Raw genomic sequence first — 24,925 nt, 5'->3', positions numbered from 1 at the left:
CGGACAAAGTCGCCGCTTGGGCAATGGCGTTTAGAAAGAAGTCTCCTGCTGTGCGCTCTTCACTACCCTTTGTTTAAGTTTTTTTGATCATCCCCTTAAAAGGCAGAGTAGCTGGCAGTCGTCTGTTGGACTTTAAACAAGTCAAGCTTTCTGTAGCCGCTTACTCCATTCAGAAAGTTGATTTGCCGACGCCACTTTATTCAGCGTTTTTTGCAAGGTAGTAAATTGTCGCATCAAGAAAGAACTTGCTACCTGTGATAAAACTGCCACCCTTAACACTCTGTTTTAATTAGCCATTAGTTGACACGACAGATTTCAAGGGGGCTCGCCGATATCGTCCCTCTTCTACTAATGGAGCGATATCGGCAGTGGCAGGAGTCGACCCTGTAATCGTTCCTGCCAAAACCATCACCTGTCCGCCTAACGATGCGGGGGACAATGCAGCTCGGAGGACAAGTCGCCTGCTTTTAATGGATTGTGTGAGTACCCGCAAGCTCCTAGGCCTGGAAAAAGACTTTCAGGGACCATTTGCGGGGTTCATCATGGAGAAGGTAAAGCTGAACATTTGACGAGGCTCACATCTACTAAGGTACCTTTCCAGTGGACCTCAGAAGCCTAGGCCATCTTTTCTTTGCTAAAACAATTGTTTATTAAAGCACCGATACTTATGCACGTTGATTCTGCTTTACAATTTTTTGTTGAGGTTGATGCATCGGATAGAGGAGTTGGAGTAGTTCTGTCCCAGCGTTCTCAAATCGACCAGAGGCTTAACCCCGGTGCCTTCTTCTTGCATCGCCTCACAACAGCTGAAAGGAATTATGATGTCGGGAGCTGCTGGTCATTTATCCCGTGCTACAGGAGTGGTTGTCACTGTCAGGTTCAAACACCATTGACATCTATTAAACAGACAAGAAGCAAGGAATCAGGCAGAGACAGAGTTCAATTTAGCTCATGAGGAGAACGCATGGAGCTGCACACTCAGTCACAGTCTCACCCTACGCTCTAATGTACAGCTCCCGCGCTCCTCTATTTATTCAGGAGTTCCCTAGTTAACATCACTGAGGCTGCCTCCAAAAGGATCCAGTACGCACAATACGTGACGGAATGTGCTGGGGGCCTTGTGATTTCGCCTTGTCTCTGCTTCGTCTGCGTGCTGTCGTCTTATCTTCGTTGAGGTACTTGAAGTCCTTGGCTGTTAGCGGGCTAAAACAAAATAACATCTGATAATAACTATAGCAACGGCCCTTAAGCATAAGAGCTGTGTGATAACTTATATATAATTATTCTAACACTTCCCTCCTGTTTATCACATAACTTCCCCAGAATCTTCTTATCCCTAATAACTTCTTCTTGCGATTTTCAGTTAATAGTTCATTTCCCTAGGGCCAAGTTATGTTTACACTTAGAGTTCAACATTATTTTTCTTTTTTTCTTTTATTTTATAGTCACCAGGGTCTGGAAAACAGATCAGGAACACCGTCCAGGTAAGTATCAATAGATAATAACTATAGCAACAGCCCTTAAACATAAGAGCTGTGTGATAACTTATATATAATTATTCTAACATTTCCCTCCTGTTTATCACATAACTTCCCCAGAATCTTCTTATCCCTAATAACTTCTTCTTGCGATTTTCAGTTAATAGTTCATTTCCCTAGGGCCAAGTTATGTTTACACTCAGAGTTCAACATTATTTTTCTTTTTTTCTTTTATTTTATAGTCACCAGGGTCTAGAAAACAGATCAGGAACACCGTCCAGGTAAGTATCAATAGATAATAACTATAGCAACGGCCTTTAAGCATAAGAGTTGTGTGATAACTTATATTTAATTATTCTAACAGTCACAGATCATAAGAACCTGGCTTACAAAAGGACTGCTCAAGGACTAAACTCCTGCCAAGCACATTGGTCACCGTTTCTCACATGCTTCAATTTCTCTATTACCTACAGACCCGGCTCCCGCAACACCAAGCCTGATGAGTTTTCCAGAGTTTTCAGACCTGCAACTGAAGAAACTACTCTGAAGACCAACATACCTGGGGCTCGAGTGATAGGAGCTCCTTAATGGGAGGTGGAGAGAAAGGTTGGCGATAGCGCCTCCAAGACAAAGGTCCCTGACAACGTTCCTGCAGGAAAGCTATTTGTACCAACTGAACTGAGGTCTCAAGTCCTGCAATGGGGACACACGTTCAAAGTAGCGTGTCATCCTGGCGTGAGGCGCACTCTGTTTTTGGTCTCACAGAGATTCTGGTGGCCAGCTATGGGAAAGGACATCAAGAATGGGGTGAACGCCTGCTCCGTTTGTGCCAGAGACAAAGCCTCTCATCGCCCTCCAGCCGGACTCCTCCAGCCACACTCCTCCACCCCTCTGCCATCACGACCATGGTCCTACATAGCATTAGATTTCATCACAGGCCTTCCAGTTTCCCGGGGAAACTCAGTCATACTCAGTGTGATCAACTGTTTTTCTAAAGTGGCTTACTTCATTCCCCTGTCCAAACTACCTACTTACCTAGAGACTGCACAACTCCTGGTCAAGCACATATTTCACCTACACGGTATTCCTCAGAAGCTGGTCTTGGACAGGGACCCCAATTCGCTTTGTAGGTTTGGAAGGCTTTTTTTTTTTCAAAATGGCCCTGATGTACTGGCTGTTAAATAAAACCTCAACCTTGTTTTTAATGAATACTTGGGCCTGCTACGCTACTGTATTTTATATTGTTGGTCATTATGGTGATACTTGTAGCGCCAAGTGTTTTCTAAGGTGGTACTTGTTGAAAAATGTTTGAGAAACACTGATCTACAGTAAGAAAAACGCTTTAATGATGGAAAAGTTTGGAACAACAAGACAGTTTTTTCTTAATTGTGTTTTAATAAAAGGCAAGAACAATGAGAACGTAAGATCCACTTAACCTTCGTGTGAGTGAATGACGGGAATTGTTCGCCATGTGAATCTTCGTCACGGCTGCTGCTCGACTCCAGAGGTGGAAGAGATGACGGGATAGCAGGCAAACAGCGCAATACCACATTGGTTGTTTTTGTTACGAGCCATGCGGATGTAGCCCTCCTCTCCAAACTTAAGTCCCCAGCTACACGACAAAGAAGAAGGAGAGAACTATGATTTTCTATCATTCTGCTTTTCAATGCTAATTATCAACAAAAGTTTGCCACGGCTTTCCTACACCTTCTCAATTCCGAGTGCGAACATTAGGTAACAAACTAGTCTGTTTGTGTGGCGCTTGGATCGCATGGCGAGGAAATTTGGCGTGTTCCCACAGTTTGCAGGTAAAAATTTATTAAACCAGTGACCAAAAATAAACAAAAGATGAGTGCAGCTGGGTAGGGCACCGAAGCAAAGGGAAGGCTATCCAAAACGAAACTAAAGTGTACAGCACAGGCTACAAAACAACAAAAGGGGGTGCTGGAGAACAGCAAAAACTTACACGCAGAGATGTGCGGCAGGAGGAGCGTCCACAACAACAGACATTCCCAAGTGCCCAACTTAAATAGTCCTAATTGATGACACAAAACAGGTACAGGGAACAGTGCTCAAAGGCAGGTGTCAAGTCGCTGCACGGAATCACAAAAAAACAGAAGTGCCTCCAAAATAAAAGCACAGGACAGGAACTAAAGCACGGAACACAGGAAAACACTCAGTAGCAGGCCATGCGTTTCTCACCTAGGCCTTCAGTGATGTCCTACTTAGTCCGACTTCACTACTGCGCATTGAATCCCCTCAAAACGGCCTATTTTTCGGCGCATTAAACATTCAATAAACCCGCTTCAGCAATTATAACATATCTTACGTGGTACTGTCAAAATTAAAAGAATTGTATGAAACGTGAAAAAATTAAGAAATAAAAAATTTGAATTTACTATTTCAAGCACACATCCGACGTCGTATAAGCCAGTGGTACCGCTCGTAGTCAGTCTGTTGATTCGTGTGAAAGTGGCAGGCAAACCATTTCACCGCTGAGACAGTGAAATGGGTTTCTCTTAAATATCCTTCTTGAAAATGGCCTTGCAAGTATATATCTGCCACCTAATCAACATTTTGCTCTCCTTCTCTGTGGGTTAAAAAAGTGAGTACCGGTGAGTTTTCTGTGGCTTTACCAGGAGTTGATTAACGTGGACACCGACTTAAACAAGTTGAAAAACTTATTCGGGTGTTACCATTTAGTGGTCAATTGTACGGAATATGTATTGTCCTGTGCAATCTACTCATAAAAGTTTCAATCAATCAATCAATCAATTCTATGTCTCCGGTGCCACTTCTGTTTTCGCAACTTGTGATTGGATACTCACTTCGGACTCCCAAGTGAGTATCCAATCACAGGACGCGTAAATGTCACGTTCAACGTGAGGCCAGCGAGAAGGCCGTACTGACAACAACTCGAGATCTGATTGGCTATCGCAATTATCTATCAATTTTATGTGTCCGTTCATTTGCGGTGCACATACGCCCGCATTGTTGGTTCTGCATGGCAACATAAGCTAGCTGAATTCTGATTGGATACAAACTAAAACTAAAAACAACAGGACTGGAACGAGCATAATATGGCATGAAGAGAATATGAATACTTTTGGACATTAAGGGAAAGTAAATAAAAAAATAATTTCATCTTTAATTGATGATTTCTGGTTATGTTAGGCCAGCAGAGAAGCCCTTGCTGGCCCTGACATGCAGTACCTGTTCTTCACCAGCCAGTAGTCCTCTCCGTTCAGTGTGCCATATCCGACCACTAACACGGCGTGGTTGGTTTTCTGCGTGCAAGACGCGTCGTCGTACACTCCTGTCGACAACACAAACTATGAGCAACCACGGCGGACATTTTCAGACGGCCGTTGTCGTGTTTATTGTAAAAATCCACTCGACGAGCAATGCTCAATTAGACGTTGTCAAGTAGATTTGAAAGCAGTTGCCGTTTTGAGACACGAGAGGGCAGTAGAGTATAAACTATTGAAGCTAACACAGAGAGTAGTTTGTTGTGACGTTCCGTGACCATTACGTGTGTTTTGCTGGCGATGACAGTGAACGCACCGCTCTTGTAGAAGGCAAACTTGCGCCCGGAGGCGTCGATGGACACAGAAATAGGTCCGAGGGCAGCCACGACGCGTTGGAGAGTGTCCTCGTCCCCCCTTGGCAGGAAGTGACGTGCGGAGCAGTTGGCGGCGCGGTGGGCGGGGCTATAGAGACACCCCTTGCCCTGCTGTTAGACAATGACTCAACATAAAGGTCGGTGGAAAATCGAAATGTTACGATAAACAATTGGCCACTCAACAAAAGTGTATTTTTCATCTGATTAGTGTAGATGGAAAAACTTCACTTTTTTATTTAAATGTTAAAAAAATGACTTTTAAAATTCCGGGCAACTGTGCTGCCAGTTTGGTGGTTATATTTTCATTGCATTACTATTACCATTACATTTGGGGGGGAAAAAACAGCATAAATGTTATTTTTACGTTAGAATTCTGGCGTAAAACCAATCAAATCGTTTTTAAGGTGCATTACTGCAATTGGAAAAAAAAATGGTACCCCTGTTATTATTACAGTTACACTCTGGCAAGTGAGCTGCCAGGTTTTTTTTTTACCATAAAATCTAAAGTTGATTTAAATATTTTTAAATTATTAGTATTTAATAAATTCATATTAATATTATATTATATATTCTATATATATTTATATTTTATTTACTGTCTATATGTGTACATATAGACATATATGTATGTACATATTTATATTTAATGTAATTATAATTTATTTTATATATTTTGAAAATATATTTCTTACTTTTTTATATTATTTATATTATACATTACTGTAAATTGGAAAAACTGTGTTTCACAGTAAAATTCAGGCAACTTTTAACCATAAAATCTAAAGTTGATTTCAATATTTCTTAATTATTAGTGTTTAATAAATTCATATTAATATTACATTATATTTTCTATATATGTTTATATATATTTCTATTTTGTTTACTGTCTATATGTGTGTATATATCGACAAATATTTACATTTAATATAATTATGATTTATTGTATATATTTTGAAAACGTATAACAATATATTTCTTGATTTAAAAAAAATATATATTTACTGTCAACTGGAAAAACTGTGTTTCACGGTAAAATTCAGGCAACTTTTAACCATAAAATCTAAAGTTGATTTAAATCTTTTTATTTAATAAATTCATATTAATATTATATTTTTATATAAATGTATATTTTATTTACTGTCTATGTGTGTATATATAGACATATATATGTATGTAAATATTTATATTTAATATAATTATTATTTATTGTATATATTTTGAAAAAGTATGAAAATATATTTCCTGATTTTTTAAAATATGATTTATAATATACATTACTGTAAACGGGAAAAACTGTTTTTCACAGTAAAATTCAGGCAACTTTTAACCATAAAATCTAAAGTTGATTTAAATATTTTAAAATGATTAGTATTTAATAAATTCATACTAGTATTACATTATATTTTCTATATATATTTATATATATATATTTTTTTTTTTTTATTTACTGTCTATATATATGTATATATACATACATATATATACACATTACAGAATTCAGGCAACTTTTAACCATAAAATGTAAAGTTGAAAAGAAAAAAAAGTTGATTTTACTTTTTTTAAATTACTTTTTAATACATGAATATTGTATATAAAATAAAATAAAAATTATTATTATTATTTGATATACTAATATTATACAATATTTTTAATAATTTTTTTCTAAATATATCTATATCTATATTTTATTTACTATGTGAGTGTGTGTTTATATATATATATATATATATATATATATATATATATATATATACATATATATATATATATATATATATATATATATATATATAATTCATGTTTAAATATTTCTATATAATATGTTTTATTATAATTATATATTATTATTAATATTTAAAATATTATTATCTACATTTACATTACTGTATACGGAAAAAAATGCATTTTAAGGTAAAATTCTGCTGACTGAGCTTCACGGTTTTTTTAAACCGTAAAATCAAAAATCAAAAATGTCAACCATGGACTTTTGCCCTGGAACCAGCAACAAGATGTCCCCTGAGGCCAAGATGTGGGTCACTCACCCGGCCCGTGTACGGGTATGACGCGTCGGAGTCAATGCCCTGGTTGTCGATGACGTACTGGAAGGCGCGAGCCGTGAAGCCGCCGTTGCAACCGCGGTTGCCGTACTTGCCCGAGCAATCCATAAGGTTCTGGGGGCTGAGGTCCACCAGCCTCCCTGTGGTTCTGGCCAACTGACCCTCCAGGGCCCCCACAGCACTGAAGGCCCAGCAGGAACCACAGGCGCCCTGGACCCCCAAAACAACATGGAGGATGAACAAGAACCAATATTTTTTTTGTGGCGACGACAAGAAGGTCTGGAGGTGTCCTCACCTGATTCTTGACCCGCGTCACCCAGCCTTTGTCCCTCCAGTCCACAGAGGCTGGAACGTTCACGCTGGACCACATGGACTCGGACTGCCTCTGAGGTTCAGGGGGAGGAGTCAAGCTGGCCAACGACTGACGGATCTCGTCCGGCGTCTAAAGGAGAGCGTGCTCGTTAGTAGCGATAGATGTCCGAGCGCAAGGAGGCGGTCTGACCATGTCGCCCAGGGTGTTCATGCCCAGCTGGAAGCTGTGGGCGCCCATGGACGCCTCCAGGTTGTGCAGCGTGATCATCATCAGGTTCTTTTCCCACAATCCTCGGCGGTGGCGCTCTTCCGGCTAGACAAAGACGGCGTGAGACACACGTGCGCGCGGGTTTTCGATAAAGTTCAACACAAACCTCGCCGCGGTACCACTTCCCGTGCGTCTTCTTCCACAGGGCCCAGTGCTCGTCCAGTCTGCCGTCCAACTTGGCCGCCGCCGCCACCGTGGCGTGTAGCGACAGGAGCAGCAAGCTAGTTAGCATCGCACCTGAACAACAACATTAGCATGTTAGCGACATCTCTTTTGTTGCGTCACACAATGCTAAAAATGATGCTAACTAAATTTTTTAAAACTATTTAGGAATATTGTTAACATGTTAGCTTGCTCACATTAGCATTTATAGCCAAATTTGTCTCTGTGCACCTCAGTCATACGACTTGGTAAAACAACTTGCACTGAGCCTAGTCTATAAAATCCGCTACACCTCCCTGATACCGAAGTACATGTCAAACTACTTCCATAACGTAAATGACCGCCAGGGGGAGCTCCACAAACCACGTTAAACCCAGATTCTGATCTAACAAAGGTCTTAACTCATTCTCCTTCTATGCCACATCAATATGGAATGCACTCCCAACAGGTGTAAAAGAAAGGGCATCTCTATCCTCCTTCAAAGCCTCACTAAAAGAACACCTCCAGGCAACTTCAACCCTAGACTAACACCCTCTCCCCACCACATCTCACCTCCCCGGATTGTAATTAATCAAATGTAAATAATCAAATGTAAATAATCAAATATATATACTTGTTCTTATGCTTTCTGAGCTCACTATGTTCTCTGCTCGCTGTACATATCCTACCAAGTGAGACCTACAATGTTTCAATGCCCATTTCCCTGATTATGCAATTGTTGATGACTGAAGTGCTGATATCAAACAAACCCTCCTCATCCAACCCCCTGGATTGTAAATAATGTAAAAAATCCAATGTATATACGCTGATGATTAAATTGTGTGATGACTGTATTATGATGATAGTATATATTTGTACCATAAATTGATTAACGTGGAAAAACTTATTGGGGTGTTACCATTTAGTGGTCAATTGTACGGAATATGTACTGTACTGTGCAATCTACTAATAAAAGTTTCAATCAATCAATCAATCAATGGTCCTTGATATATGCTAACTGTTAGCATCGCTAACTTTTTTTTAGCCATTTTCACTGCCCTACGTGCACCTCAAATTCATTAAACTTAGTAAGTGGAACATGCTAATTATCAGCACGCTAACGTTAGCATGCACTTTTTTTTTGTGTGTGCCTTATTCTGCTGCCGTACACCTCAGAGTCATATAACTTGGTACTTGACACATGTTAATTGTTAGCATGCTAGCTTTTTGAGCTATTTGTGCACGCATACGCCTCAGAGTCGTACGACTTGGTGCTTGTCGGCATGCTTACGTTGGCATTTCAGTTCGACTCGAGCTATCGGCGCCTCGTGCGTTCCCGCGGCTTGCGCATATAGCATTCTAGTTCATACTGAAGTCTGGGGCTTCACTCTTATCGCATATCATTTTTAATTATGGGCCTGCTGCAATGCCAGCAGCCCATATTATTATTGCTCATACATCTAACTTTATTATTATAGTTCCGCATGTTTCTCTTACGCTTAACATGAGACGAACCGGCCAACGAACCCCCACATATGTTATACCGTCGGAAAGGTCTCGTTCGCGCAGATGTGGGTACTTTAAGTCGGGAACATTTCGTGTTACCATGGCGACGCTATTCCGAAAACGAATCGCTATGGGCCAATTGAATAGGTGCGCAACCGTTAAAGAGTCATGGTATGTGACACAAGCTAACTGTTAGCATGCTCACTTTTTGAGTTAGTTTTGCTACCGTTTACACCAGAGTCATATAACTTGGTATGTGACATTTGTTAACCGTTAACATGCAGATGATAGAGAATCATTTCGCCACACCTAGTGTGTGTGTGACAGTCATTGGTACTTTAACTTTAAGCATGCTAAGTCAGTGGTTCTTAACCTTGTTGGAGGTACCGAACCCCACCAGTTTCATATGCGCATTCACCGAACCTGTCATAACGACGTGGACTATGGGGTGTTTGTTTTCCCGAGATGCAAGTAAAGTTGGATCGGACATAGCTTGGAGGTAAATACATGATTTTATTTTAACACTAACAAAAGGTACAAAACTAAAGGCGCGCGCAAAGGCGGAGAACAAACTTGACTAATGAAACAAAAACTAGCACTTGGGCAAAAAACTATGAACATGAAACAAATAAACACTTACTGTGACAAGAATATAGACAAAACTCACTTGGCATGGAACTATGGTAGCATGGGTAACATGGGTCGCAGAAGTCAAACAGAGTTAATGTCGCAAGGCTGACTTCCTGGCAACTATCGGCTTAAATAGTCTTGAACATGATTAATGACAGGTGTGTGAGTCCAAATGAATCTGGTGCGTGACATGAGGACAAGTGAAAACTAATGGGTTGTCATGGAAACAAAACAAACAAGAGTGCACAAAGAGTCCAAAAACCAAACCGAACATAACCAAAACAAAACATGATCACACAGACATGACAGAACCCTTCTTTAGTGAAAAATAAAATGTTTTTTTTTTTTTTCAAATTCAAGACAAAGTTATATGTTTTTGGTAACACTTTAGTATGGGGAACACATTCTAAGTAACAAAGACTTAATTTCGAGTTATTTGGTTAGGGTTAGGGTTAGGGTCGGGGTTAGAGGGTTAGGGTTATAAGGCCATGCCGAATAAGGCATTAATAAGTACTTAATCATGACTAGCTAAGAGCTAATATGTTACTAATTTGCATGTTAATAAGCAACTAATTAATGGTGAATATGTTATACTAAAGTGTTACCATGTTTTTTTACTGGTGCACAAAATGAACCGTGCATGAACATCACCTTGTTCAAAGAACAAAACCAACATAAACTCACAACTAATTACACACCTGCAAATCAGTGTGACTTCTGCTGTTGCCGTATCCGTAATACGCCGATAGGGAGAAGTTTTTATTTACACGATGAGTCGGGTGTGTTTTGACCTCCGCCGAACCCATGAGCCCGACTCAGCGAACCCCAAGGGTTCGATCGAACCCAGGTTAAGAACCACTGTGCTAAGGTTTTCATCTCATTTTACACTTTTTTTCTTTATTTTCGCAGCCATACACCTTTGAGTCATGTAACTTAGTATATGAAACATGCTAACTGTTATCATGCCAACGTTTCCACACATGCTTAACGTTTTAGTTTAGCTTTGTAGCTCATTTTGTACAGTTACACCTAAGACTCTCGGATTCGGACACTCGGCACAATCTTCAAAGTATGGCGGATTCCGGCGACCCCCGGCCTGAGGTCCAGGGCACAGATAGCAGGCCCATCAAAATTTCCGCAGGAATTTTCGAGTTTATTATATTTTACGTATTTAATAAGCATCTTCAAGCATAAAATGGCTATATGACGTAAAAACCTCAATATTACAGTACTAGTAGCCACTAGACCGTGTATGTAGACAGTTTTATGTCGACTGTATTGTCTTGAAGGAGTGTTAAAGTGACTATGTGGGTGTTAGATCATATCTCGAGGGCTCTCATAACCACATTTAGAAGGTCATAAACTGATTTAATGCACTCTAAAATATTCAATTTCTAACTTATTTCTTTAAATCCATGTACCACGGTCAAGCCTGGAACCAATTAACATTGATAAACGAGCGATTAGTGTATATTTTTCATATAAGTCTGAACAATAATTACTATTGCACCTCATTAGAATGTACCCAATATTATGGCCATTTAAAAAAAATAAAAATAAAACAGAAATTAATCCAAAGTATTTCAAAAACCAAAACACTGTGGAGGTTATTTTTAGTTGCTTCATAACGGATTTACTCCTGCAATCAACTTCTCTGGCAGTCAGACGGAAACTAACATAAAACGAAATTAAAAGATTCCAACCACAAGGTGTGAAAAGAACCAGAAGTCTTGTTACGGCGTGGAAAAAAATTATTTACGATGGTGTTGAAAGAGATAAAAACGTGTTACCTTTGTCAAACATCCTTCCTGGTTGATGAAGACAAGGAAGAAAAAGACGCTTAAGTTCCTTTTTCAGTGAACTGAAAGAAGGGGCGGAGCTTCAATTCCAGAAGTGAGAGGGGACAAGTGGTTAATCATGATAGTATTGTTGTACATTTTTGTCCTCAATGACACAATTAAGAAGACTGTGGGTCTTTTTCCTCACATATGACCTCACCCTGCTTGGGAATTAAACCCACGACCAGCGGTTCTCAAACTTTTTTCACCAAGCACCACTTCAGAAAACACTCCCAAGTGCCACCATAATGACCAACATTGAAATACAGTAGCGTAGTAGGGCTACGTATTCATTAAAAAAACAAGGATGTAATATTCACACACAGTTTGAACAGTAACACTGTGTTTGAATATTTAATTAGGTGATTATTTGGGCCATATTTTCTCTACTTTTTCAAGAAAGCAATAAATACAAATGACAAAGATAATTCAAAACAAGTTTTGCTTTTATTTTAATCAAAAACTAGTAGTTTGAAATGACACTGCATGCTAGCAAATGTTTAATTTGTATAATTAGAGCAGATATAAATTGAACTTTTTATGGAACAATATTTTCAAAGAACACAATTACCGGTAAGAGAGGCAATACTTCTGTCTTGAATAAAATACTTCTGCAGACAAAAAAAATAGCATTGCACATTGCACGCAACTGAAAGAACTCCAAAAAATCAATAAAGATACCAATAATAAAAAAAATAGTATCTGTATATATATATATACATACTAGTAGAGAACAACCAGCAGAGGGCACTGCAGACAGAGCGGTCTGGGTCACAGAGCATTATATGCAAAATGCCCAGAGATCTCTGCACAAAAACAATCCACGTCTTTACAGAGAGAACGCACAACGGGCCTGAGCTGGCTAACTTTAACGTTGTATTAGCAAATGCTAATTTAACCAGTTAATCTGAAAGACCGTGCTAGCTGCTTAATTATTGTATCAATGCCGTTTAATGACCTTGTCCCGATGTAGATACTGTTCTCTTATCAGGCTGCAGTGCCTTCTGCTGGTTGTTCAGGGGAGTGTGTAAGTCACATTTATTTGTGCATCTGGTTTGTGGGAGGAATGTCTCATCGACACAAAAGCAAAAAAAGCGATCCACATATGCAAATTCAATACAAATACAAACACAAAATCAAGCATGTTTATATTCAAATCTCAAAAATATATTTACAAATACACGTTTATTTATACAAATTCTTAATTTATTTGTATGTCACATTTTTATATTTCTACATTTTATTTGTGTATATTTTCAAATCTCAAAAATATATTTACAAATATGTGTTTATTCATACAAAATATTTATTTATTTGTGTAACCACACTTGTATTTGTATAATTATTAATATATGAATATGTATTAATATCATATTGATATATATATAAGTTCTACTTCCATACATGGGAGTCCCAAACAAGCTCAGAGTCAAAAAGTGCCTTCAACGAGTTAATTTTATTTCATACAAAATATTTGACACTTTAATAATAATCATAAAGTGCTGAATTGCGTCGCCCAGCGACGCTTTTTTTTTATGTGCGCGCTTTACTGCCGACTCTGCTCAAAGGGGAGGCGTGTCGCCACGGTTACGTCACACCGTGGGGTAGCTGGCCAGGTTGGCGATGCCGCACAGGTTCCCGCGGTTCCGCGCCATCAGGACGTAGCCTTTCTTGCCCCAGCCTTCGCTCCAGCTGTCGACACAAACAACAACATGTCGGGCGCGGTCACGTGACGCGGTCATGTGACGCCGCACCTGTTCTTGACGATCCAGTACTTCTTCCCCTTGGGTGTCACGCCGAAGCCCACCGCCAGCACGGCGTGGTTGATGTCGTCCTTGTTGCAGTTGGGGTCGTAGTAAACACCTGGTCATGTGACAGGGGGCGTGGTTGTACCGGTCACGTGACAGGGAGGAAAGGGGGGTCGTGCTGCGTTCACTGACCTCTCTGGTAGAACTGGAAGGTTCCCTGCGCGGCGTCGATGCCGATGGAAACGGGTCCGACTTTGTAGAGCGCCACGGCGAGGGCGTGCTCGTTGCCCTCGGGGACCTCCTTGAAGCTCCGGCACTCCGCCGCCGTCCCCGACGAGTTATAGCGGCACATCTGCTGCTGCAGGGGGGGGGAGCAGGAGGAGACACACCGGCTTCAGAGGGCGTTGCCATGGTGACAGTCACGTGACGAGGGGAACGCCACAGAGAAGAGGATGCAGGGCTTGCGGTCCCAGGCAGGAAGTTGGTTAAACAGGTGGACAGGAAAAGGAAACCCCCGCGGTTCCGGTTCTCACCTGGCCCACGTACGGGTAGGACTCCTCTGAGTCTATGCCGCCGTTGTCCCGCACGTACTTGAAGGCGGTGGTCATGTACCCTCCCCCGCAGCCGCTGTTCTCCGTCACGCAGTCCACCAGGTTCTGAGGACTCAGATCCCTCAGCTGACCCGTGGTCTTGGCCAACTGGCCCTCCAGGGCGCCGGCGGAGCTGAAGGCCCAGCAGGAGCCGCACGAGCCCTGAGCAGGACACAAGCAGTAGTGGTACGCGGGCGCCTTCTAGTGGTACGCCAAAGAATGGCTCAATTAAATATTCAAACACGGTGTTACTGTTCGAAATGTGTGTCATGTTACAGTGGTCAAAATATTAAATACACGTGTCAAATAAAACCTCTGCCTTGTTTTTAATGAGTACTTATGCCTACTACACTACCGTGTTTAACGTTGGTCATCATGGTGGTATAGGTTGAGAACCACTGGATGAAGCATGCCTGTGCAAAGTGGGGACAATTTTCACCCGCAGTTCGTTTTCTATTGGCACAGGAAACGTTTTTTTTTTTTTTTTTAATAGTTGAGCTAATACTGATGAACTTTGCAGTTTTTTCATATTTAATGTACAAAATGTATTGAACTAGACAGATACATTTTATTCCTCAATTTGCGGCCATGGCTGGAAAAAGTTTGGACACCCATGCTTTAAAACTACGCATTTGTAGTTTGAGATAAAAAGTCAGAATTATGAGAAAAAAAATTCAAAATTATGAGATTAAAAAATCGAAATTATGAAATAAAAAGTCATATGAGAAAAAAAGTCAAACTTGTGAAATAAAAAGTCAAAATTATGAGATAAAAAGTAATAATTATGAGGTAAAAAGTCAAGATTATTGAATAAAATGTCAGAATTATGAGATAAAAAGTCAAGATTATAAAAAGTCATAATTATGAGATAAAAAAATCTAAATTTTGAAATAAAAAGTCATAATATGAGATAAAAGTCAAAATTATTAAATAAAAAGTCAAAATTATGGATAAAAAAGTCATATGAGATAAAAAGTCCTAAATTATGAGATCAAAAATCGAAATGATGAGATAAAAAGGTAATAATTACAAGATAAAATGTTGAAATTACAAAATAAGTAAATCGAAATGATGAGATAAAAAGTCATAAGTAAGTAAATCATTATTATGAGATTTAAAAAAAAAAAAACGGAATTATGATTATAAGAAAGTGGAAATTATGAGATAAAAAGTCAAAATTATGAGAAAAAAACATGAGATAGAAAGTCAAAATTATGAGGAAAAAAGTCAAATTATTAAATAAAAAGTCATAACTATCAGATAAAAAGTCTAAATTATGAATAAAAAGTCATAATTATGAAATAGTCAGAATTATGAGGAAAAAATGTTAAAAATTATAAGATAAAAAGTCAAAATTATGAGATAAAAAGTAATAATTATGAGATAAAAAGTCGAAATTATATAATAAAAAGTCATAATTATGAGGTAAAAAGTCAAGATTATTGAATAAAATGTCAGAATTATTAGATAAAAAGTCAAGATTATCACATCGTAATTATGAGATAAAAAATCTAAATTATGAAATAAAAACTCATAATATGAAATAAAAAGTCAAAATTATTAAATAAAAAGTCAAAATTATGGATAAAAAAGTCATAATATGAGATAAAAAGTCTAAATTATGAGATCAAAAATCGAAATGATGAGATAAAAAGTAATGATTACAAAATATAATGTCAAAATTACAAAATAAGTAAATCGAAATGATGAGATAAAAAGTCATAATTAAGTAAATCATTATTATGAGATTTAAAAAAAAACGGAATTATGATTATAAGAAAGTGGAAATTATGAGATAAAAACTCAAAATTATGAGGAAAAAAACATGAGATAAAAACTCAAAATTATGAGGAAAAAAGTCAAATTATTAAATAAAAAGTCATAACTATGAGATAAAAAGTCTAAATTATGAATGAAAAAAAGTCATAATTATGAAATAAGTCATAATTATGAGGGGAAAAAAATTAAAAATTATAAGATAAAAAGTCAAAATTATTAAATAAAAAGTCATAATAAGAGATTAAAAAAATCTAAATTATGAAATAAAAGGTCATAATTATGAGATAAAAAGTCAATTGTGAATTAAAAAGTTATAATATGAGATAAAAAAAGTCTAAATTATGAGATCAAAAATCGAAATGATGAGATAAAAAGTAATAATTACAAGAAAAAATGTTGAAATTATAAAATAAGTAAATCGAAATGATGAGATAAAAAGTCATATTTATAAAATGCTGAGACGAAATAATGAGATAAGTAAATCATTATTATGAGATTTTAAAAACGGAGTTATGATTTTAAGAATGTGGAAATTATGACATAAAAAGTAAAAATTATGAGGAAAAAAAACAAAATTATGAGAAAAAGAATTATGGGAGAAAAAGTCAAAATTATGAGAGAAAAGTCAAAATTATGAATAAAAAAGTCATAATTATGAAATAAAAAGTCAGAAATATGAGAAAAAATGTTAAAAATTATAAGATAAAAGGTCCAAATTATGAAATAAAAAGTCATAGTGAGATTAAAAAAAATTTAAAATTATGAAATAAAAGATAAAAATTCATATTTATGAAATGCTGAGACGAAATAATGAGATAAGTAAATCATTTACTTGATGAGATTTTCAAAAACGGAGTTATGATTTTAAGAATGTGGAAATTATGAGATAAAAAGTCAGAATTATGAGAAAAAAAATTATAAGATAAAAAGTCAAAATTATGAATTAAAATGTCATAATATCAGATAAAAAAAAAATCGAAATTATGAGATAAAAAGTCAAAGTTATGAGAAAAAAAGGCTAAATTATGAAGAAAAAAAAAAGTAAAAATTTAGATACAAAGTCAAGATTATTGAACAAAAAGTCAGAATTATGAGATAAAAGTCACATAAAAAGTCAAGATTATGAAATAAAAAGTCAAGATTATGAAATGAGTGGTACCACGCTCGGAACCAAGATTCCTCGTGACGAAATACAGAACGGCCCTCATACCTGGTCTTTGACGGGCGTCACCATGCCCTTCTTGCGGTAGTCCACAGACTTGGGCAGGCGGTAGTCCTGCTGGTCCAGCTCCATGGTGAAGCCTCGCTCACGGTTGACAGGAACCTGCAGGCCCGTCATCCTGTCCACCACTTCCTCCGACGTCTGCAAGGAGACAAAGGAGGAGTAGACGGCACTGACGGCGTCCACAGGCGATGGTTCCTCACCATGTCGCCCAGGTGGTTCATGCCCAGCTCGTACGTGTGCAGGCCCAGCGCCGCCTCCTGGTTGTGGGCCTGGATCATCAGCATGTTCTTCTCCCAGATGGCCCGACGGATGCCCTCCTCGTCCTGCGGAACAACTTTCTCATCGTGTCAATTCTCAACACATTTGCATAAAGATGGCTGTAGACGCCATGTTGGAATGATGTCACTCACTGGACACTTCATTAGGTACATCTAATATGATCATGTTGATTTTTGATTGGCACTTTCAGAGAGTTATTCATTGAATACTTTGTATATAAATATATACTGTATAATATACATATATATGTATATATGTACATATATATGTATATATACATATATATGTATGTATCCAGTATATGTATATATGTATGTATATATGCATATACATATATATGTATATATATATATATATATATATGTATATATGCATATACATATATATATATGTATATATATACATATATATATATATATATATATATATATATATATATATATATATATATATATATATATATATATATATATATATACAGTATATATATACATATATATATATATATATATATATATATATATACATATATAAATGTGTATGTACATAAACAAAGATAAAAAATTATGTGTACCCAACCGTCTTCTGTATTTTTAAGCAGCACCTGACAGGCATCAACCAGGGAAAATTGGCCTAAGTATTATGAAGACTCTTTTATGCCACCAAACAAAAATGGATTTGCAACAAACAAAATACTGAAAATAATAAAAAAATACATATATTTTCAAAGACATTTTTTTTTTTTACAAATTATGTTTTGGTTGTAAAATCGTTTCATTTTGTTTATTATTAGCTTGTTGTTTTTTTATTGCAAAATCAGTTTTTTTGTGACAATTATTTTGGCGCTGTTTGCAAACTCACAAATTTTTTTTTTTCCCTGCAGATGTGTTGAGGGAGGAAGTAAATTAGCGGTTACGTCATAATCTAAAACTGACCAATAAAAAGGCTCCTAACATGTTGTTCAGAGGAGGCCCCGCCCCAAGATTGAAGTTTAGTCGGGACCAAAAAAAAAAAAATCGATTTACAACCTTGTTTGGTTGAATAAAAAAATCACTAAAGTAGTCCTTCTCGAATATTGTCTTTAATAAGTATACAAAGTTATATAAGACTTATAAAAAAATATACACATTTTTAGGGGTGTGAAAAAAATCGATTTTCAAATGAATCGTGATTCTTATTTGCAGGTATATATATATTTTTTATTTTATTTTATTTTGTTTGTTTATTTTACAAAATCTGTCCTGATTTTATCCACTTTATCAAATGTTTGGGTATAATTTTATCACACAAAACCAGTTTTTTTTAAGTAATATAGAAATTTATCGCAGCTGTTTGTCTATTTTATGGAGGAATGCTATGTTATGAAAAAGTTGTTTTGAATCGAGAATAAATTCGGAATCGAATCGTTCCCCCAAGGAATCGAATCGAATTGAATCGTGTGGGGGTGCAAAGATTCACAGTCCTACTAATTATAGTCACCATTTAATTTATTGTGGCCTGCAAAAGCCTTAACAAATCATAAAATCAATAAAGTAATTTATATTTTCTTACTAAACATATTCTTTCCATTTTGACATTAAAAAAAATACAGGCATTGCATTCAATTGCATATGTTTTAAACTTGAATATTATCTAATAATGCAACAAATATTGAACTATCACACTTTTTCTAGTTGCAAATAAAAATAATGATAATAAATATCTGCTTGACTGATGATTTTACATCAAATTGTACATTGCCAAAATGAAAAAAAAAACAAACTGGCAGCTGTACGAAAAATAAAACATGGTACCGTTTAATCCATTTACAGTAATGTGGCTGTGAAAACCACCTTAAATTTTAGGGTAAAATTGTGGCGAATGAGCTGCCGGTTTTTACTGCAAAATTTAAGTTGTTTAAAAATAAATTAAAAATAAAAATCATTAAATGCATAGGCAATTGTATGATGATATCATGAGGTGAGTTTGAGCAGGGGGACTGCAGCTATCCCCCCAAACCCCCCTTTTTTTGGTATTTAGTCACATGACTGGCGTGGACTGACCAGGCCGTTGTACTCTCGCCCGTGGGTCATCTTCCACTCCTCCCAGTGGCCGTCCAGGGTCACCTGGTCCAGGTGGGCCAGCGCCGAGGCGGCCAGCAGCGACAGGTAAACGCAACACCACATCCTGGAAAGAAACAAGCACTTTATCAGTACCACCATATTGACCGCCATTCAAATACAGCAGCGCAGTACGCCAAAGTATTCATCAAAAACAAGGCAGAGGTGTTATTTAACAGGTATATTTAATATTTTAACATTACACACAGTTTGAACAGTAACACTGCGTTTGAATATAGGAAAATAAAACACTGTATTAAAATAATCAAATAAAATTAACTGCACCACGATTAAGTCTTTTTTTTTTATTCGTGTAAAACATTTTCATTCTTTTGTAATCACACTAGAGTTTGATTTAAAGCATGTTTTTACATGATTTACAGGAAATAACGTTTAACATATTTAAAACATACATTTGCATGACTTCCTGACAGGTGGGGGTCTCCCGGTGAGACGGTTTACTAGCACACCAGCCACCAGGGGGCGATGAGAGTACGGAGGCATGTTTGCCAACGTATTATTGTCGGTGACGGAGCAGGAAGGCGCCGGGAAAACATTTGCGGTACAAATTCACATTGAGCCCCCTGTCATTCAATAGTTGACATTTTTAGATGCGCTTATTCACGCAAAACCTACAGAAACTAGAAACTAGTAATTTATGAAAATGAGTAAAATTAACTGTTAAAGGTTAGTACTATTAGTGGACCAGCAGCACGCATGTGTGCTTACGGACTGTATCCCTTGCAGACTGTATTGATATATATTGATATATAATGTAGGAACCTGAATATTAATAACAGAAAGAAACAACCCTTTTGTGTGAATGAGTGTAAATGGGGGAGGGAGGTTTTTTGGGTTGGTACACTAATTGTAAATATCTTGTGTTTTTTATGTTGATTTAATAAAAATAAAAATACATTAAAAAAAAATTACGATACCGATAATAAAAAAAACGATACCAACAATTTCCGATATTACATTTTAAAGCATTTATCGGCCGACATCTCTAGTATTAATGTATTTTTTATATAAGAATCAATAAAAAAAATAAAATAAAAAAGTAAATAAAAATACTCAGTCGGCGGAATTCAACCATAAAATCTATTGTAAATTTTACTGTCTACAATTTGATTGATAATTTTGTTTTGAAATCATACAGGATTTATCTTTATTTTAACAAAAAATATTTTTTGGAATACGTGATAATCAGTGTTGGGACTAACGCGTTACTCTGTAACGCCCTATTTCCGGCGGTAACGAGTAGTCTAACGCGTTATTTTTTATATTCAGTAACTCAGTTACAGTTACTACATGATGCGTTACTGCGTTATTTTACGTTATTTTTTATATAGTATCGGCTAGAAACTGAGAAGATCTGAGTGTGTTTTATTGGAGAGCTGCGGTGTCGTCCTTCTGATTCTTCCTGTGTCACAAGGAACAGAAGAAGCGCGCTGTGTGTGGGGCGGGGAGGGGCCCACACACCTCTCATCTCACCAGGGAACCTCTTCAACATAGGGGCGTGTCTGTGTTTACTAACAAGACATCATGGCGGAGCCGAAGCCAAGTTTCTTAACATGGAGATATTCTTACTACTTTTCTTTTGTGGAGCACAAAGAAAAGAAAATTTTAGTTAAATGTAAGTTGTGTCTTGGATCAAAGATCCCATCTACTACCCAAAACAGCAATTCATACCTGCTGAAACAGCTACAAAAGCAACATGCTTCGACAAAGCTAGTAAAGAGAGACACACTTCACCTAAGGATGTTAACGGAGGGACTGCTAGCCAGGACAACATTGATAGAGCCATTGCAGCGTATGTGCTAGAAGACATGCAGGCTATTTCTACAGAGGAGTCACCCGCTTTCAGGCAGCTAATTAGCATGATAGCGGGCGTCAAACGGCACAAAAACATTTTCCATGTTCCTGGACACAGTGGACAGTGAGTACATAAACATGGAAAGCAAGCTAAAGAAAACACTCCAAACTCTGCCTCTGCTCATCATTCAGCACTGAAGATACACACACTGTCAATTCTCTTATATACTGTTGCTCTTACATTCTAGACTTCTAGAGTGTTTGATTATCACATCACTCTAAATTTATAGACTATAAAGTTCACAAACATAAAGAGGGATGCTAGTGGGCCAGGACAATCTTTCCTTTTCTCTAAACTAAAATTGGGGAAATGCGTAGAGTGTTCTGGGCTTCACTGAAGACATGATTTTATTTCACAATTCCTTGAGAGAAAAAAAGGCCTGGTTAGGCTTTGTGTATAGCAGTATGAGTGCTGTATATAGTGACATGACATATAATCATGTCACGTGTGCCTTCCTTGGGTGAAGCCAGGTTTACAGCTATGCTGTTATTAGGCGGTTTGTTACTTATGTATGTTATGTTGCAGCTATTTAAAATAGTTTTGTCAATTTGTTGTGGCCTGAAATAAATTGGCCCTTTGAAACATATCTTTGTCTTTGTGTGTTGTATGTAGACCACATTGCTTAGCAGAGTTCAGTGATGCAAATGCATGTCAAGTAGATCAACACATTGTATTATTCTCCAGTGCAATAACAGTACTGAAATGAAGGCTAAAAGGGCATTAATGGGAGCGTTTAAAAAAAAGAAGAAAAAAAGTAACTAAATAGTTACTTTTCACAGTAACGCATTACTTTTTGGTGTAAGTGACTGAGTTAGTAACTGAATTACTTTTGAAATAAAGTAACGAGTAACTGTAACTAGTTACTGGTCTTCAGTAACTAACCCAACACTGGTGATAATATAATATTTTGATTTTTGACAATATTGAGTTTTAAAAGATATGCAATTGCATGCAGTACATGATTTATAATGTCGAAAGGGAAAGAACAAATATATTTAGTATGAAAATATTAAGCATTTTATTAAACACATTATTTCCAGGCTTTTGCGGGCCACGTAAAATAATGTGGCGGGCCAGATTTGGCCCCCGGGCCTTGAGTTTGACACCTGTGACCTAAAATGTAAAAAATGTATTCTTATTTAAAAACTTTTTTATATATATATATATATATATATATATATATATATATATATATATATTTTTTTTTTCTTTTTTTTTTTTTCTTTTAAACAATTTTTCAAAATGACAAATCGATTCGAAATCAGGATGATTAAATTTTTTTAGATTTTTGTGCATCCCTATCAAAACGGGCACGAGCCCGGGTGTTGCTGAGATGACATGCTAACGCGTATTAGCTTTTATCGTAGCACCTTTTTTCAGCGTAACCATGGCGATAAGGAAGGGGCTGGACAAAGCGAGCGCACGAGAGGAAGCGAAAGTTGATATCGATTATTTGTTTTTGCTGACCTCTGACCTCACACCCCCGCCCCTCCTCCTCCTACACACACACACACACACACACACACACACTGATGACGCAATAGGAAACTCATGCAAAGTGGTCCCAGGTGACGTAAACAAGGTAATCAGATGCTAATGCTAACGCCTCTAATGAGGACAAAGAGAAGGCGTCGTCTTTTTTTCCAGGACGTAAAAAGGCGAACGAAGCGAAAGACGAGGCGGGAATAAGAGCGAGGTCACCTCAAGTCCAGCAGCGATGGGTCCAAGTTCCTTCACGTCCTCACAGGTCCTCCGTCAATAAACAGGAAGGTCGGCGTGCGGCTTTTATGCCTCGCCTTTTTAGGGAAGTGCATCAGGAGGCGATGGAGGGGAAGAATCCCATCTGGTTCCAGTCTGAGGCCGCCGTGACGTCAGCCAGGAAGTCGGACTGCTGACTCAGCTGGAAAATAGCAGAAAAGAAGGAAAACACAGATGTTTTCTTCTTCCTGATGGAAAACATTGTTTTTCTTGGCTTAGGTATGAGGAAATGTGCATCGTCTCCAAGTGCAAGAACTCTTCTGGAAACACACGTTTTATTACACAATTAATAATTACGCAACAATTCATGCTTTATCAACAAGTCATAAATTATTATACACAATTCATAATCACTTTACAATTTAAACATCATGTACAATAGTACAATATACACAATAAATAATTACATTACAATTCATACATTGTTATACACAATTCATAATTACTTTACAATTTAAAAACATTGTACACAATAAATACAATAAACACAATTTAAAAAACACAACAATTCATACATTATCAACAATTCATGTATTATACACAATTCATAACTACTTTACAATTTAAACATTATGTACAATTAATACAATAAACAATAATTACACAATTCATACTTTATCAACAATTCATAAATTATACACAATTCATAATTAATTTACAATTTAAACATACAATTAGTACAATATACACAATAAATAATTACATTACAATTCATGTATTATACACCATTCATAACTACTTTACAATTTAAACATTATGTACAATACAATAAACACAATAAATAATTACACACTTCATACTTGATCAACAATTCATAAATTAGTACACACAATTCATACTTGATCAATAATTCATGATTATACACAATTTATAATTAATTTACAATTTAAACATTATATACAATTAGTACAATATACAAAATAATTACATTACAATTCATATATTATACACAATTCATAACTACTTTACAATTTAAACATTATGTACAATTAATACAATAAACACAACAATTCATACATTATCAACAATTCATAAAGTATTATGCACAATTCATAATTACTTCAAAATTTGAACACACAATTAGTATAATATACACAATAAATAATTACACAACAATTCATAATTACTTTACAATTTAAACAATATATACAATCATTACAATAAACACAATATAAAGACAACAATTCATACATTATCAACAATTCATAAATTATACACAATTCATAACTACTCTACAATTTTTCAACATTATGTACAATTAATACAATATACACAACAATTCATACTTTATCAACAACTCATAAACTATTATACACAATTCATAATTACTTTACAATAATACAATAAAGACAATAAATAATGACACAAGTCATACATTAGACACCATTATAAATTACTTTACAATTTAAACAGCACATACAATTAATGCATTATGTATAATTCATAATCACATTTCAGTTGTATACATGACATTACAATGATACATTATATACAATTATTAATTATACATACAATCAACAAATTATCTACAGTTGATAAATTATCTACAATTAATAAATACATTACAATTCATACATTGCCAACAAATTATGCATGTTACACAATTCACAAGTCCTTTAGAATTTAAACATATACAATACCAATAAATAATTACATAATTCATAGATACAACTCATACAATAAACACAGTAATTAAATTACAATTTAAACATGCTGTAC

General features: G+C 36.4%; 3 protein-coding genes across 5 annotated transcripts in view; all 3 read right to left on the bottom strand.

Annotated features, from left to right (window-relative positions):
• Window positions 1–2,802: 2,802 nt before the first annotated feature.
• On the bottom strand, window positions 2,803–11,864 carry LOC133621056 (cathepsin S-like). The gene is made up of 8 exons (XM_061982861.1): window positions 11,805–11,864; window positions 7,844–7,974; window positions 7,660–7,782; window positions 7,453–7,599; window positions 7,143–7,367; window positions 5,043–5,211; window positions 4,692–4,794; window positions 2,803–3,090 (listed from the first exon to the last, which is right to left on the bottom strand). Exons 1-8 carry the CDS (start codon window positions 11,815–11,817, stop codon window positions 2,961–2,963), a joined length of 1,041 nt encoding a protein of 346 aa, XP_061838845.1. The 5' UTR covers window positions 11,818–11,864; the 3' UTR covers window positions 2,803–2,960.
• Window positions 11,865–13,289: 1,425 nt separating this feature from the next.
• On the bottom strand, window positions 13,290–23,297 carry ctsk (cathepsin K). The gene is made up of 8 exons (XM_061982862.2): window positions 23,150–23,297; window positions 19,516–19,639; window positions 17,395–17,517; window positions 17,180–17,332; window positions 14,134–14,352; window positions 13,793–13,958; window positions 13,607–13,715; window positions 13,290–13,544 (listed from the first exon to the last, which is right to left on the bottom strand). Exons 2-8 carry the CDS (start codon window positions 19,636–19,638, stop codon window positions 13,445–13,447), a joined length of 993 nt encoding a protein of 330 aa, XP_061838846.1. The 5' UTR covers window position 19,639; window positions 23,150–23,297; the 3' UTR covers window positions 13,290–13,444.
• The window catches only part of cep192 (centrosomal protein 192), a 104,707-nt gene continuing 102,982 nt past the window's right edge, over window positions 23,201–24,925 (bottom strand). For 2 of the 3 annotated variants that reach the window (XM_061982843.2, XM_061982846.2), the window contains one exon: window positions 23,222–23,348. In XM_061982843.2, coding sequence (XP_061838827.1) covers window positions 23,345–23,348 — 4 coding nt within the window. In that variant the 3' untranslated portion in view covers window positions 23,222–23,344. Of the gene's footprint in view, window positions 23,349–24,925 lie in introns of all 3 variants that reach the window. The other variant, XM_061982844.1, reaches the window with a different exon arrangement.

This window comes from Nerophis lumbriciformis, linkage group LG21, assembly GCF_033978685.3.
Source record: "Nerophis lumbriciformis linkage group LG21, RoL_Nlum_v2.1, whole genome shotgun sequence".
Lineage (NCBI taxonomy): Eukaryota > Metazoa > Chordata > Actinopteri > Syngnathiformes > Syngnathidae > Nerophis > Nerophis lumbriciformis.
The sequence above is the reverse complement of the archived record's forward strand: the minus strand, read 5'-3'. Positions and strand labels throughout refer to the sequence as shown.

What these genes read in the sequence shown, in the direction of transcription:
- ctsk (XM_061982862.2), bottom strand. Translation starts at nt 19,638, where the DNA reads ATGTGGTGTTGCGTTTACCTGTCGCTGCTGGCCGCCTCGGCGCTGGCC. An exon ending in TGACGCCCGTCAAAGACCAG is followed by an intron (nt 14,353 to 17,179) that starts GTATGAGGGCCG and finishes TGTCCTGCTCAG; the next exon opens with GGCTCGTGCGGCTCCTGCTG. An exon ending in CTTCCAGTTCTACCAGAGAG is followed by an intron (nt 13,716 to 13,792) that starts GTCAGTGAACGC and finishes TCACATGACCAG; the next exon opens with GTGTTTACTACGACCCCAAC.
- LOC133621056 (XM_061982861.1), bottom strand. An exon ending in GTTTGCCTTCTACAAGAGCG is followed by an intron (nt 4,795 to 5,042) that starts GTGCGTTCACTG and finishes TGTTGTCGACAG; the next exon opens with GAGTGTACGACGACGCGTCT. An exon ending in TACTGGCTGGTGAAGAACAG is followed by an intron (nt 3,091 to 4,691) that starts GTACTGCATGTC and finishes TTTGTCGTGTAG; the next exon opens with CTGGGGACTTAAGTTTGGAG.